The 14572-nt window shown below is 34.0% G+C and overlaps 1 protein-coding gene and 1 long non-coding RNA gene across 8 annotated transcripts in view; one reads left to right on the forward strand and one right to left on the reverse strand.

The window, feature by feature from the left end:
• The window catches only part of NFXL1 (nuclear transcription factor, X-box binding like 1), a 69249-nt gene that overhangs the window by 53024 nt on the left and 1653 nt on the right, over positions 1-14572 (forward strand). For 6 of the 7 annotated variants that reach the window (XM_034958849.3, XM_003816013.6, XM_003816011.6 and 3 more), the window contains exons 19-22: positions 582-651; positions 8297-8401; positions 11520-11606; positions 12314-12367. In XM_034958849.3, the coding sequence (XP_034814740.2) occupies positions 582-651; positions 8297-8401; positions 11520-11606; positions 12314-12367 (316 nt within the window). Of the gene's footprint in view, positions 1-581; positions 652-8296; positions 8402-11519; positions 11607-12313; positions 12368-14572 lie in introns of those variants that run through there. The other variant, XR_004671121.4, reaches the window with a different exon arrangement.
• Positions 1-14572, reverse strand: part of LOC130541441 (uncharacterized) — a 65403-nt gene that overhangs the window by 33402 nt on the left and 17429 nt on the right. The gene's annotated exons all lie outside the window — the stretch shown is intronic.

Genomic DNA, 14572 nt, shown 5'->3' on the forward strand with positions numbered 1-14572 from the left:
TTGGCCAGGCTGGTCTCGAACTCCCAGCCTCAAGTGATCCGCCTGCCTTAGTCTCCCAAAGTGCTGGAATTACAGGTTAGAGTGACTGTACCTGGCCTAAAGTGAATTAATTTCTAATATTAATAGCTTACCCAAGCTTTTTAAATAAGTTAATTTTATTTCTCACCAAATAGCCTAAATTCCTCAATTTGAACATATTAAATAATTAGTTTTAAATTTTTTTATGTAGGGGCATTAACAATTGTAATTATGAATTATAATGATAAATCTATAGGGAAAGATAGTTACAGGAACTATTAAAGAGAGGCCAGGCCCAGATGATATTTTGTGTGTGTTTTGTACTTACTTCTTGCAGCGATTACACTTTTGGCATTTGACTTGTTAGTAGTAAAGGGCTGGATGGTTTGAGTTATCAGAACAGTTGAGTAATTTGAAGATAATTGTTACAGATAGAGAAATAAAGTATTTCTTGAGGAAAAAAGATAATTTTATGGATATGTTTGAAATTATGAGTTATTTTTAGAAAAATTATGCTATAAAATGGATTTTTGTTTGAATGTCATCAACTTTCTTATTTTTAGAAAAATAACCACAGCTGATGTAAATGAAAAGAACCTCCTCAGTTGTTGCAAAAATCAGTGCCCTAAAGAGGTAAGCTTTAGTAGAACCTTTTAAATTGTATTCCTTGGGCATTGTTTCTCTTGGATTTTCTTTTTTCTTGTTTGGTCAAATTATTTCAGGTTTTCTCTGTTGTATCTTTTTTAATAAAAACGTAAGACATATAGTTAGGGTAGATGCATCTCATTTTATAAATTTGGTGATATTAGGACCTGAAATGACCCTTTGAAGATTTTTTTTAAGAAAGCAATTTTAAAGATAGCTTACATACTTTATACAATAAAGTATTGACCTAGTGCTTATCCCTCAAAATGTGATTCATACTTAAAGTAGGTCAGGAATGATGTGGGTCACAGCAGTTAGACAGTAAATCCATAATAGGTTATTTTTAAAAATAGGGGTGCGTGTGTGTATGCATGTGCATGTGTGTGCATCTGTGGTGGAATAATGTGCGAGGATGGCTATTCATATCCACAGCATTTTGAAGATGGTGACGTAGAAGATACCTCTGCATTTTCATTGTGGCCTTTTGTGTTGGTACCATTCAGATCATTGAGTCTTTCAAGTTCATTACTATATTAATGTAAAACATTCATCTATAAAGTTGTGTTTTTAAAGATTCTTGTGGTTGTATAAGCATTTTATTCAAACTAAAACTGTCAAAAAGTAGTTAGAAAAAATTGTGCAAAGTAAAAAGGTAAAGAAACTCACTAGTGATTTATCCTGGTAATAATTTGAGAAACCAAAGCAGTCCTTCTACATTTGGCCAATCTGAAAGGGAAGATGCACTTTTGGATTTGGGAGTGGGACAGTTAAAATTACTTGATTTGGGTGGACATTTAAAAAGGAATCCTTTTGACTTACAGATGTACTATATAGTATCTTTTTCCTTTAAATTGTCTTTATGCCCTTATCTAAGTGTTTCTCACCTTATTTAGAGTCAGAAATAGATGACAACTAAGTGTTAAATATCATAATCAGTCTTTGATTAAGTATAAAACAGGAATCAATACATTACATACCTTTTTAATATTTTCCTTTAACTAAGGCTTTGGACCACTTCTTATGGATTTAAGATCTGTTGGAAATTGAGAGTTTTTAAATTTACGTAAGATTATAAGAAGAGAGGCCATTTGAAGTAATAAATGGTTGTTTTAATAATCCTGTCTTTATAAGTGAAACTAGGGCATGGGATATTTCAAATTTAATTTTTTGAATTATTCAAATCCTGAACTTCCCTTGTTAAAATAAATTTTATTCTATCCCAATTCAGATTCCAGGTAATAAGTAGTTGGGAATGTTTTATTTTTAATCTTAGTAACCTGGTATGATTTATTAGGTAGAAATATGGTAATTTAATTCAGGTGTTGCTAATTTATAACTTAGAATTGCCTTAGCTATAAATAAGTTGTGATGCTATGACTTTTGGTGGGACTAGATGGGTCATTTTCATGATTGTGGATTCTAGGTCCTTCTGGAGCCCCTGGTATTGCTAGATCTCCTTGGGCTTTCTTGAAAAATGTATCTGTAGCCTGGGAACAATTCAAATGGCCGTTATAGTTTGGAACAATCTAAGAGTAGACAGGTGAATTTCATTGTGTCTAGTAGAACTCATTTTCGTTTATGGTCTCTTGACGTTGGTGACACCATAACAGTAATTCTGTTGCTTTAACATTCATTAGAATCACTTTAAGGGTTTGTTAAAACACAGATTGCTGGGCCGGGCATGGTGACTCATGCCTGTAATCCCAGCACTTTGGGAGGCTGAGGCGGGTGGATGACCTGAGGTGAGGAGTTCGAGACCAGCCTAGCTAACATGGTGAAACCCCGTTTCTACTAAAAAATACAAAAAAAAAAATAGCCTGACGTGGTGGCATGTACCTGTAATCCCAGCTACTCGGGAGGCTGAGGCAGGAGAATCGCTTGAACCCAGGAGGCGGAAGTTGCAGTGAGCCAAGATGGCGCCATTGCACTCCAGCTTGGGCAACAAGAGCAAAACTCCGTCTCAAAAAAAAAAAACACAGATTGCTGGGCCCCCCTCTAGAGTTTCTGATTTTGTAGGCCTGGAGTAGGGCCTACATTTTGCATTTCTATTAAATAGTAAGCAATAGTGATACTGTTGGTCCAAGAGCACACATTGAGAACCAGTGTCAGCCAAGAAGTATATCACTTTGAATCTTTGTACTTCAAAGTTAAGGTATGGGATTCTGGTAAATTCTGATGTACTGATAAACTCTTATTTATGTTCTCGTTTCTTTCCCATACTGTAGATTGTTACGGGCAGGGGACTATGTCATATTTGTCTTTGTATCCAGTGCCTGTTACACAGGTTGTACACATTAAGCCACTGATAAATGTTTATTGAATGTGAATAAAAGAATAAATTGTGGGAGTGGCATAAGCATATCCTTCCAGCTCCACTGTGTCTCTGATACACACTCTATGGATTATTAGGTTTGAATTTAACTAAATGAAAACATAAGGATGCCGTTAAGAACATACCTTTAAACTGTGCCCCACATATGCATTTCTGCTCTTTCTTAAAAGAGATATAAAGAGGAACAAAATGGAAGTTTTATTTTATTTTACATGTATGGGGCTTCAGTTATTTTATTTTTTTTAAATGTTCAGTTTTTAATTGATAAAATTTTGTATATTTACCATAGGCAACATGTTTTGAAATATGTATACATTGTGGAATGACTAAGTTGAGTTAATATATGCATTTTTTTATGGTGAGAACACTTAAAATCTCTCTTGGCAATTTTTAAGAATACAATATATGTTATTAACTATAGTCATCATTTTGTACAATAGATCTTTTGAGTTTATACCTCATATCTAACTGAAATTTTGTATACTTTGACCAACATCCCCCCAGTCCCCTTCTGTCCTTCAGTCACTGGCAACTAGCATTCTGCTCTTTCACTTCTGTGAGTTCAGTTTTTTTATATTTCACATATGAGTGAGATCATGTGGTATTTCTACTTTTTTTGTTGTTTGTTTTTTTTTTTTTTTGAGATGGAGTCTCACTCTGTTGCCTGGGTTGGAGTACGGTGGCGCAATCTTGGCTCACTACAACCTCCACCTCCCAGGTTCAAGCGATTCTCCTGCCTCAGCTGCCTGAGTAGCTGAGATTACAGGCGCCCGCCACTACGCCCAGCTAATTTTTTGTATTTTTAGTAGAAACGGGGTTTCACCATGTTGGCTAGGCTGGTCTTGAACCCCTGAACTCGTGGTTCGCCCACATTGGCCTCCCAAAGTGCTGGGATTACAGGCGTGAGACACTGCACCTGGCCGGTATTTCTGCTTTTTAAAATTATTTATGAATTTGGTTGTCTCAGTCCCATGCAAGCTTTTCTACTTTTTACTTGGGAAAATTATTTAACTTCTGTGTAACTGAACTTATTCATATATAAAATGGGGCACTAATAATACCCACTTCAGAGTGCTGAGTATTATATGAGGTAATAACATGTAATGGACTTAGTTAATGGTAAGCACTATATATGTGGTAGCTATGGTGATTATGATTATCTACAAATAATATTGTTCTACAAGCGTTTCTTAGTTCTTTTGAAAGAGGGCTTTTCCTATTATTGGAATTAAAGTGGAACATTTTGATGCAGACAGTGTTGTTTGTAGGTAAACCATTTGGTATGACTTACTGAAGTGCTAGCAGAATGATGTTGAGGGCTGAGTAGAGTAGAAAAAACCTGTCCCACTTTGATTAGGAAGGGTAATACATCTCATCTCTAAGTGAATATTTTAGAAAGACCTCTGTTTTTTGCTAAGAAATCTGTAGTAAAGATAACCATCATTTTATCTTATGCATTCAAGTCAACTTTCTTTGTAACTAACTACTTTTCAGTTTTTTCAGAATATAACCTGGCTTTTGAGATGACATATACTTACTTACACATCTAACAGGAAAATGATCACGATTTAATTTTTTAAGCAATGAAATATCACATATATACCTAAAAATACATAATACAAATATGTATAGTTTAACAGTTAAAAAGTGAATACCATGTTAACTCTACCCAGGCCAAAAAATCAAGTAATGCTGGCATACCAGAAGTTTACCAAGGTCCCTGTCTGACTGTAGTTCCCATCCTCTATCCTATAGGGTGACCACCATTGCCTTTTTATAGTAATCCTTTCCTTACTTTTATTTACAGTTTTTACTACCAGTATGTATATCTGCAAACAATATTGTTTGCCAATGTTAAAAGTTTAAAAGTATGCACTTTTGTGACTTGCTTATATATGTTTGTCATTTTTAATTGCATGTAGCTGTAGTCCACTGATTCCATTGTATAAGTTTGTTTTACTGTGGGTGGACATTTGAATAATTTCCAAATGTGGTTGTTATCAAAAATACTGCTGTGAACATTCTTGCTTTTGCATCCTGGTACATATGTGCACAGATTTCTGTAGGCATGCAGTAGTGTAATTGCTTGGTCATAGGGAATGTTTAATTTCAACTTTAATAATATCAAATTGATTTCCAAAATGGTTGTATCAATTTATAATCAGTAACTTTTCCAGTTACTGAAAAGTATCAGAAAGTTTTTCAACTTCCCATTGATGAAAGTTCTTCCTCTTTCGCATCCCTGCCAACATTTTGTGTGGTCAGCATTTTTTATTTTTGCCAGTCTTTTTGCATCTCATTGTGGTTTTAATTTACATTCTCTGATTACTGGTGAGTTTGAATACGTTTTCAGGATTAGAGGTGTTACTTTTGCCTGTGGGACATATGTTGGATACCAGCACAGTGTACACCTAGATGAGTTTCAGTTTTCCTAGTTGCAAATTGCAGAATCAATTTTGGCTTACTTATGGGAAAAAAGGAGAGAGAAGACGTTGTGGGGAGTATATGGAAGACATTGGGGAGCAATTCACAGATTCTGAAGGAAATGCTATACAGTCAAGCTTTGGGAAAGGCAGGATCTCTGCAGCCTAAGGGGGCTTTGCAGTGAGATGACTACTTAAACCACCATCTCGCTCTTTTAAGTTTTTAGATTCCCGAGAGAGAAAACCTAATAGACTCACCATGGATCCAAGGGCTCCTTTTGGCACAGGCAGCCACAGTCAGGGAACTAGAACAGGTAGCATAGCCATGGCTGTGGCTACTGGGGGAATTATGGTGAACCAGGCAGCCATCCCAATGTATGTCTTCTACAAATTTTACCAGTATGTGGCAGGGTCAAATGAAGGGTTTAGAGAAAAAAAGATACATTTATTGAAGGCAGAAGACCTAGCCAGAGAAAAGACAGACTTTGAAGTCGTCAATGAAATTGTGAAGATGAGTATGAGGTCTTTTAGGAGGCAGAAAGATATAACATCAAGACCAGTGATTTTTAACTTTTCAACAACCCCCAGCGCAACAGAATACTGATTAAAGTGAAAGGCGACACTATAGCCATGATCCTATGTATTTTCAAAAGGTCTTCCTTTATTGAATCTGATAAGCTTCCCTATTCACTTTCTTCTATAGAATCATTGATTTAAATGATAGATATCAGAGACTGAGAAGGATGGGGGGAAGGGGATGAAGTGATGTTGATTAAGGTATATTTCCAAATAGCTGGAAGAGAGGACGTGAAATGTTTGCAAAACATAGAAGTGATCAATACTCAAGATGATAAATACCCTCAAATACCCTGACTTGATCGTTACACATTCTATGTATGTAAGAAAATTACATGTGCCCTATAAATACATACAAATATTATGTATCAATAAAAATATAATAAATTTGAAGTGGAAGTGTTAGTTACTTTTTAAGAGAAAATGACTAATGTAATTACCTTAGAGATTAATTAAGGAAAGAGGATATAGAGACGTATTTTGAGAGTAAGAATAAGTGGTGAGCTAATGCCAAATGTTTATGAAGTCTGGCTAGAGGCACTGGCAGGAATGAAGGTAAGAATGAAATTAAGCAATACAAAGGCTTGAAACAACCACTGTGAGGTAAGTGTTTGAAAATGAATAAATATTGAGCTTACTAAGTAGTATTCAGTGTCCAGTATTAGATAAAGGGAAAAACAAAACTGAAATCATTCAGAAATACCTGGACTTATTCTATTAATAGCAGTTCTCTGCCCTATAGAGTAGGATTAGTGGAAGTGCACAGTGTGAGTGATCTGAATTAAGTTTTAGTATGAATGCCTCAGCTAAAAGTTAAAGAACAAAAAACCTAATCACATACTAGAAAGAGACTAAAGACAATGGAAAAGGATTCTAAATTTCCTTGAGTGGAGTCAGTAGTTTGAAAAATCAATCTGGTGAATCATAGAGATCAGTAATTAGAGAATTTAAATGTTTACTGAGGGTTCTACTATTTGAGAGGGATCTTTATTAGGGATTATGACATGAGAGACACAAATGCAGATGTTCCTCGGTTTATGGTGGGCATATGTCCTGATTAAACCCATTGTAAAACTGAAAAATTGTTTAAGTTACAGCACCGTAAGTTGATGACTGTCTGACCATTGCCCTCAAGGAACTTATAATAATAACAACTTTTATTATAATAACTAAATATACTGAACTCATTTAATCCTCACAACAGCTTTATGAAGTACTAATACTCTTTTACATGTGAAATTTTACATGTGAAACACAGAGAAGTCAGGTGACTTGTCTAAGATCTGCAGTTAGTAAACAGGTAATCTGGGACTCAGTTCCAGGTAGTCTTTGACATTTAACCCCTAACAAATAGTGTATTTTATTTGTTAGGGTTGGAGAGATAGAAATATATGAAGTGCCTTAAAAAAAATTGTTTTTTTGCAATATTTCAAGACACCACAAGCAATGTTACAACAGTTTAGAAACAGATTTCTTAACTACTATTATGTATTTATGTATAGGCAGATTTATATCAGGCCATTATGGTGATTTAAGTCATGTCTTAAAGTGTGGATAAGATTTGAATAGACAGAGAGACCATGAACATTTCATCTTAACGCTTGACTAGGATAGGAAGACAGTAAACAATTAAAGACACGGAGCATAGACATCATGGCAATTACTGAGTTGTTTTGGCTACCTAAATAATATTTTTTAAATATGTAGTAGAAAGGGTAAATGTTGTAGAATAAAACGCTAAACAATTATAACACCGTATAAGGACAGGGCATTTTCTTTTTTGTTTTTTTTCCCACAATGCAGTACAGGGAAGGTAGGTGTGTCATTGTATTCCATGTGTTCACCCATGAATCCAAGTCAGCTGGCGGCTCTGCTGTCTTTGGCATATGGTTTCCATTACCGCTCCAGCTTTCATCATTTCCAGGACATGGGGAAGAGAAGAACATGGAAGTATACTCTTGAAATGATCTGAAGCATGAATCACCTGTACTTGCTTACATTCCATTGACCAGAACTCAAGTTATATGGCTATAACTAGCTACAAGGGTGGCTGTAAGATGTACTGTTGGAATGGAGCTGGGGAGAATAATTAAATATAATTAAATTATATATATAATTAAATTATATAAGTGTAATTAAAATAATTTATATCTGAAAGAAAAATAGTTTACAAATTATCCCATTAGCTAGGATTGATTGACCCTTTGTGTGATGGACTCTCTTAAAATTGTTGGGGTGTGGGGGAAACTAGAGTATGATCAAGATGTAAGTATGTAATTGCTTTATTTTGATTTTGTTTTAGCTTCCTTGTGGTCATAGATGCAAAGAGATGTGTCATCCTGGTGAATGTCCCTTTAATTGCAACCAGAAGGTAAAACTTAGATGTCCTTGTAAAAGAATAAAAAAGGTAAATATTTTAAGTTATTGAAAATACTTTTCTATATAAGTTGTTTTTGTGTGGTTTTCTTGTTCTTGTTTTTTGGTCTATGTGTTTTGGTAGTTGTTTGGCTTTTTTTTTTTTTTTTTGCCTTTTCATTTTGAGGTTTTACTTCATAGAACCTTTTTATTATTAAAATGAGCCTACTTGTTCTGTAAACATTTATTTTAAACATAAGCTTTGGCGATTTAATTTTCTGCATTTTAACAGTAAAAGGAAAATTATTTTTTATGTTGGAACCAAATTCAATGCCCTGTTTTGGTCAATGTGCTTTAGATTTGAGGTCTTTGAACAAGGAACACAGTGTAACGGGTAGAATGTTTCATTGCTTAAGAAATGGCTTGAGATTAACTTTGTTGCTGTTATTTATGAAATTCTTTTTACCATCAGTATTGTCCTTTGAAAATATTGCCTTAAAAAGACCTCATATGAATAGCCTTATAAAGTAAAATAACATGTAAACTTGGAAAGAACTAATTTTAAGATAAAATGATGGTAACAGAGGAGTAAATGGGCAAAAACTAATGATTACAAAGCCTGATGGAAACAAACTATATACTGCTCAACAAGACTTATGAAGGAAAATATACTGTCCTAATAGTCTTTTTCTCAATTCTCTGTTTCCTTGATCTTCCCTGTTGGCAGTGCTTACTCCTTTGAAACCAACTTTTTTGACCTCTGATTTACCCTATCTCAGTTATAGTCGTAACTCCTTTTTTCCCTTCATATTCCTATTGTCATTCCCTAAAGCTTGTCTTTTTTGTCTCTTGAAATTCGCTTTTATCCATCCATGTGATGGATATGTATTGAGGATCTTTTATAGGTCCTTTGCCTTTCATTTATGTTCATAGTTTCTGATATGTTTTCCTAGGATAGGGAACTTCTGAATTTAAATTTATACACTTGGCCTTTTAGGGAGTGGAATCTTTAAGTTTTAGATATTTAAATTGACCCCCCGTACCTGAAAATAAATACTTGGTCAAGCCATTTTTAATGTGAGATGTCTCTTAAGTTTTCTCTGAAATCTCATGTCTTGTCCAAGTGCCGTATGCCACCCATGCGTTAGTACTTTGGAACAACTCTTTCCTGGGCTTTGGCCACAACTTCGTGACCCATTTCCTTGTCTCTAGTCACACCACTTCCCTGTTCTAAATTCTTCAATGGCTCTTCATCACTTATGGAAAAAGTGCATTGTATAAAAAATGTGTATGTGTAGGTATATGCACACTCGGCATACCAGGGAGGCTATGATAAGACATTTGCCTGCTTGTTCAGTCTCATCATCTAGCAATCATCTCTGTGAATCTGTTACTTAAGTGCCCTAATACATATATTGTACCCTCGCTTAGCTTAGGCTGTGGCAATGTATATATTTTTTTTTCCTGTGTAAAATACAATATGTTTTTCCTTTAGCTCTCTGCTTACTAGAATCCTGCTAATACTTATTGGAAGCACTTCCTTGTTTGAGAAGGTTTTCCTTCCCCAGGTTCCCTTGGGAAGGCTTAGCTGTTCCTTCCTCTTGACTTTCTTTGTACTGGGTTCATAATGTAGAGCTTTGTGATTCTAGGTATCTGTAACCTTGTTTCCTCATCTGTAAAATAGAGTTTATAGAGATTTATTGAAAGGAATAAAAGAGGTAGTGCTTACATAGCATTTAAAACAATGCTATGTTTAATAAATAGTAGCTGCCATTACTATAAAAGAGGTAGTGCTTACATAGCATTTAAAACAATGCTACGTGTAATAAATAGTAGCTGCAATTACTATTGTTATTTATTTAGCACTTAACAGATGATTATACTGTTTATTTCTTACTGTGTTCCATTTCCCTGTCATGGTGTTTAGCATGTTATAGGCACTCTGTAAGTATCTTCTGAATGAGAAAAGATAAAATCCTCTTCTAAGCTGATGGACTTAATGTCTATAAACACACGATACTTATTTTTGTCTCCAGTGTTTGTTCATGTTAATTTTCTTATGTCTGGACTGTCTTTGGAGGGCAAGACTATGTTTATCACTAAATCGAGCCAAAAATGAAGAACTAAGGAATAAAAAAAAAAAACCCTCCAAGTAATAAAATTCCATGCCATAAAATGCTTTTACTAAATACACTTTACTCAGGATTTGGTAATCTCATGTCTAAGCTGTGGTAGATTTGAACAAAAAACTAGAGTCTGAGGGTCTGGTGAGACAGGAGAAACTGATACAAATTAAATATACTGAGAGTAAAAGTGACATTGGCAGCAATAAATGAATGAATAAAAGATAGATATACTACAAAAGGCAGTCTAAAACTAATATAAAGACCACTCTTCAACTCAGTAGGTCATCGTTTTATTCTGTCGTAGTACAGAAATTGGTCATAGTTTTGATGTCAAGACATCAAAAACAGTAGATCAGTGTTCTTTCATTAAGGAGGTAGTGAGGTGCCAACATAAGCTTTAGAACAATTTTCATCTAAACTTAAAAAAAGTTTAATAGTCGAGAGAAAAATTTGTAGCTCTCCAGAAAACTCTCTAGAGCTGCACTATCTGAGATGGTAGCCAGTAGTCACATGTAGATATTTAAATGCAAATTGTAATGAATTAGCATAAAACAATATGAAAAATTTGGTTCCTCATTTTCACTACCCACATTTCAAGTGCTCAGTAGCCATATGTGGCTAGTGCTACTCTGTGGACTAATGCAGATTTACAACATTTCCATCCCACGCACATACCAGGAAGCTCTGTTGGACAGCACATTAGTAGAACATTGTATTCCCTGGACACTTTGCAAGAATAACAAACAATAAAGAAAAGTAAAGAATAAAAACAACATGGGAGCTAAGTCCAATAGTGGCACGTAGTAATTATTAAGTTGATTTTTAAAAATTTTATGGTATTCTCTTTTTTAAGTTAAGAGAAAATAAGAAAGTAATCACTATTTGAAGCAGATATTTAATGCTTGCAACTATATCATCATTAAATATTAAGACACATCAAATAATACTTACAACCTTAAGCTATCAGATGAACTTTGCTTTTTTATGGCAGACAGGTCTTTGAGGGAAAAATCATTTAAAATTTGAAAATTGGGTTGTTTGTAGGAATTGCAATGCAACAAAGTACGTGAAAATCAGGTTTCAATAGAATGTGACACAACGTGCAAGGAAATGAAGCGGAGAGCATCTGAGGTAATGTCTCGTTAAATATCATTTTAAAGGCTAGTGGCCTTTCCCTTCTTACTTTGTGCATTTATGTACTTATTAAAAACAACTTGAAATCTCATTTTTTTGCTTTTATAATAAAAGCCTAGTTTTATAGGCTTATTTTGAATGGCAGATTGGGATTTTCATTGCCTAGTGTATATGAAGGCTTTTCATCTTCTATGCCCGTTATAAAATTTGGAGATTCTTTGCTGCTTGGGTTGTCTCTAGTGTTACTCTTCCCCTCCATCAACCCAATCAGTGACCTCTTGATTTTGTTTGAAAGTAAGGATTCCCTTCCATGATAGCACATTTAAGATAAATTTAACTCTAGAGAAACAGCAGTATTTAATAATTAATTCTAGATTCTTAATACAGCAACTCAAGAGGAAAAAAGGCAGTTTTAAAATTTGCTGTTACAGTGTTTTAACTCCTTGAATTACGATGTAATACCGATTTTACTTGTTAAGCTGAGATGCTCATATAAGGTATAACACTCCATCCATCACCACCTTCAATTTATTAGATAGTGCCTTGGTAAAACCTTGTCTCAGTATAGCATTTACATTTCTTTAAATGATTTCAAGCTCCTAAAAGTTGATATGGGTTAATAGAACCTGGATGGGTAGATGTTAAAATTCCATATAAAATGTGATGACTAAATTGTAAATTGACTTTTGTATGTGTATAAACAGATAAAAGAAGCAGAAGCCAAAGCTGCTTTTGAAGAAGAAAAACGAAGACAACAGGTAACTGAACAAAATACCCAGATTTATGTCTCTTAGCATCATTGCTAGATTTCGTGCAAACACAGGGTATATTCCAAGGTCAAACTAAGGGCTAGTCTCTATTGTGAACTGAAAATAACATAGTTCTTGTAAAACAAAAGTGAGCCATCTACTAACTTGACTTTAAGTATACTGAAACTCTGAAAAGGTATGAGATCTCATATATTCCCAAATTTTTTTTTGTATTTCCAATTTACTTTCTTGCCAATATCATCCATACTTCAGCCAGAAGAATTTTAATTCCTCCTTTGGCTGGGGAGTGAGAGTGAGCGAATCATCACCATTGTAAGGCGTCTTCTGGAGACCATGACTTTACTTAACTAAAAGTATTTGAGTTCTATCTTACTGAGTTGCAGACCACCTATAACAAATAAGTGCAGTTTACTAATCAGTACATTTGTTTTAATAATACATTCCCATATTTCCCTATTAGATCTTTAAATGCGGGATTATAACCTGTTCTTTGTTGTCACCTAGAGAACAAGTACATTCCTGATACTCCCTGTTTAAGTATTTACTTTATTGATCATACACTTGAAAGAGTGGCTTCACTTTCTAATAGTGATGTATAACTTTTTATTATTATTTGTCAGTTTGTATCTTGAAATGCTTTATACTTATCAGATTGTATTGTGTGCTAAGCTACTGCCTTTATGAATGATGAGATTGAAACTTGCGTGATTTGCATGAATGAGGAAATTCAAACTTTGATGAGTTGTAGGAACAATTAGAACAATTAGGAACATTAGAAACAATTCATGTAGTAAATAATGGTTGGCCAAGGTGACCTTTGAGATTTCATGGTTCTGTAAAGTTGATTTGCCTGATATCCCCAAAATAAGTTATCAGAGCTAACATAGTAAAACATAAGTTGGCTGGAATCCTAGGAGATTAAGTTATTAAGAATAGTTTAGTATGTTTTCTCCTTATTCCCTTTGCTATCTTTTTATAAATCATCATGGATGAAAATCTTAGATACATTCCCTGTTTACTGACTCTTTAAACAGAATATAATCAGTCCTTAGTATATGTAGGTTCTGCATCTGTGAATTCAACCAACCACAGTTCGAAAATTTGTTTCAAAACAAGTAAAAAAAAAAAAATAATAAATAATACGCATTTTAAAATACAGTGTAACACCTATTTACATAGCATTTACATTGTTATTAGGTGTTATAGGAAATCTAGAGTGATTTAAAGTATACAGGAAGATGTTTGTGTGTTATTTGCAAATCCTCCACTATTTATGTAGAGACTTGATCATCCTCAGGTTTTTATATCCAAGGGGATCCTCGAACCAATTTCCTACAGATACTGAGGGATCACTGTATACAGCACATAATATATACTTGGTGACTGTGAGTCACCATTTAACTGTCAGTTACTTTACTGTGTCTGTAGTCCTCAAGTTTGCCTGCTTTTAAGATATTTTGACGTTTTTTATATGTCAGAAACTAACCACTTGGGAGTAGTCTGACATTTTGGCTCATTGAAGAATGCCACTTTGTATTAAACTAAGTTTATTATTAGATCTTTTTCAAGTGTGGTTTATGACCACAGTAATGGATATGTGAACTAAAGTTTACATTTCCTCCTATTAAATAACCATTTACAAAGTTTTAGGTGGATATTATTAAATACATATATATTTTAACTATTGTCTTAATTACCTATGCACTATAGCATATTATATTACATTATTATGCGTAAAAGTTTAATAAGTACTTAGCAGTAGGATAAAAATCCCCATTTGATATTGAATGCAATTCAGTTATCGTCTTTTAGTACTAGTTTAAGATTTTTATGTCTAAAATAGTCATTTTGATTTTAAAGCTTGAAGAATTTTTTCCTTTGAAGAATTTTTACTATTTTTAAAAAATGTATTTGGTAGTGAAGAATCGAGTTCTGGCAGCTTTTTTCTCTTTACTCACTTGAATTTCTTTCTTAAAAGCCACTAATGTTTATTGCATGCATTGTAAACAACTAGAATTATAGGTATCTTCATTCTCACTAGGCATCACAGCACTTGCTAGAAGCTTTATAGAATGCTGGTTCTATAATAATTGGGTTGAAGTATAATGGTGTCAATGTATAAGACCAGTGTCTATATTTTAGAGCACCCTAATTTAATAAGACGTTTTATTTTATTTATTTATTTATTTTTTT

This window comes from Pan paniscus, chromosome 3 (assembly GCF_029289425.2).
Source record: "Pan paniscus chromosome 3, NHGRI_mPanPan1-v2.0_pri, whole genome shotgun sequence".
In the NCBI taxonomy this organism is placed as follows: domain Eukaryota; kingdom Metazoa; phylum Chordata; class Mammalia; order Primates; family Hominidae; genus Pan; species Pan paniscus.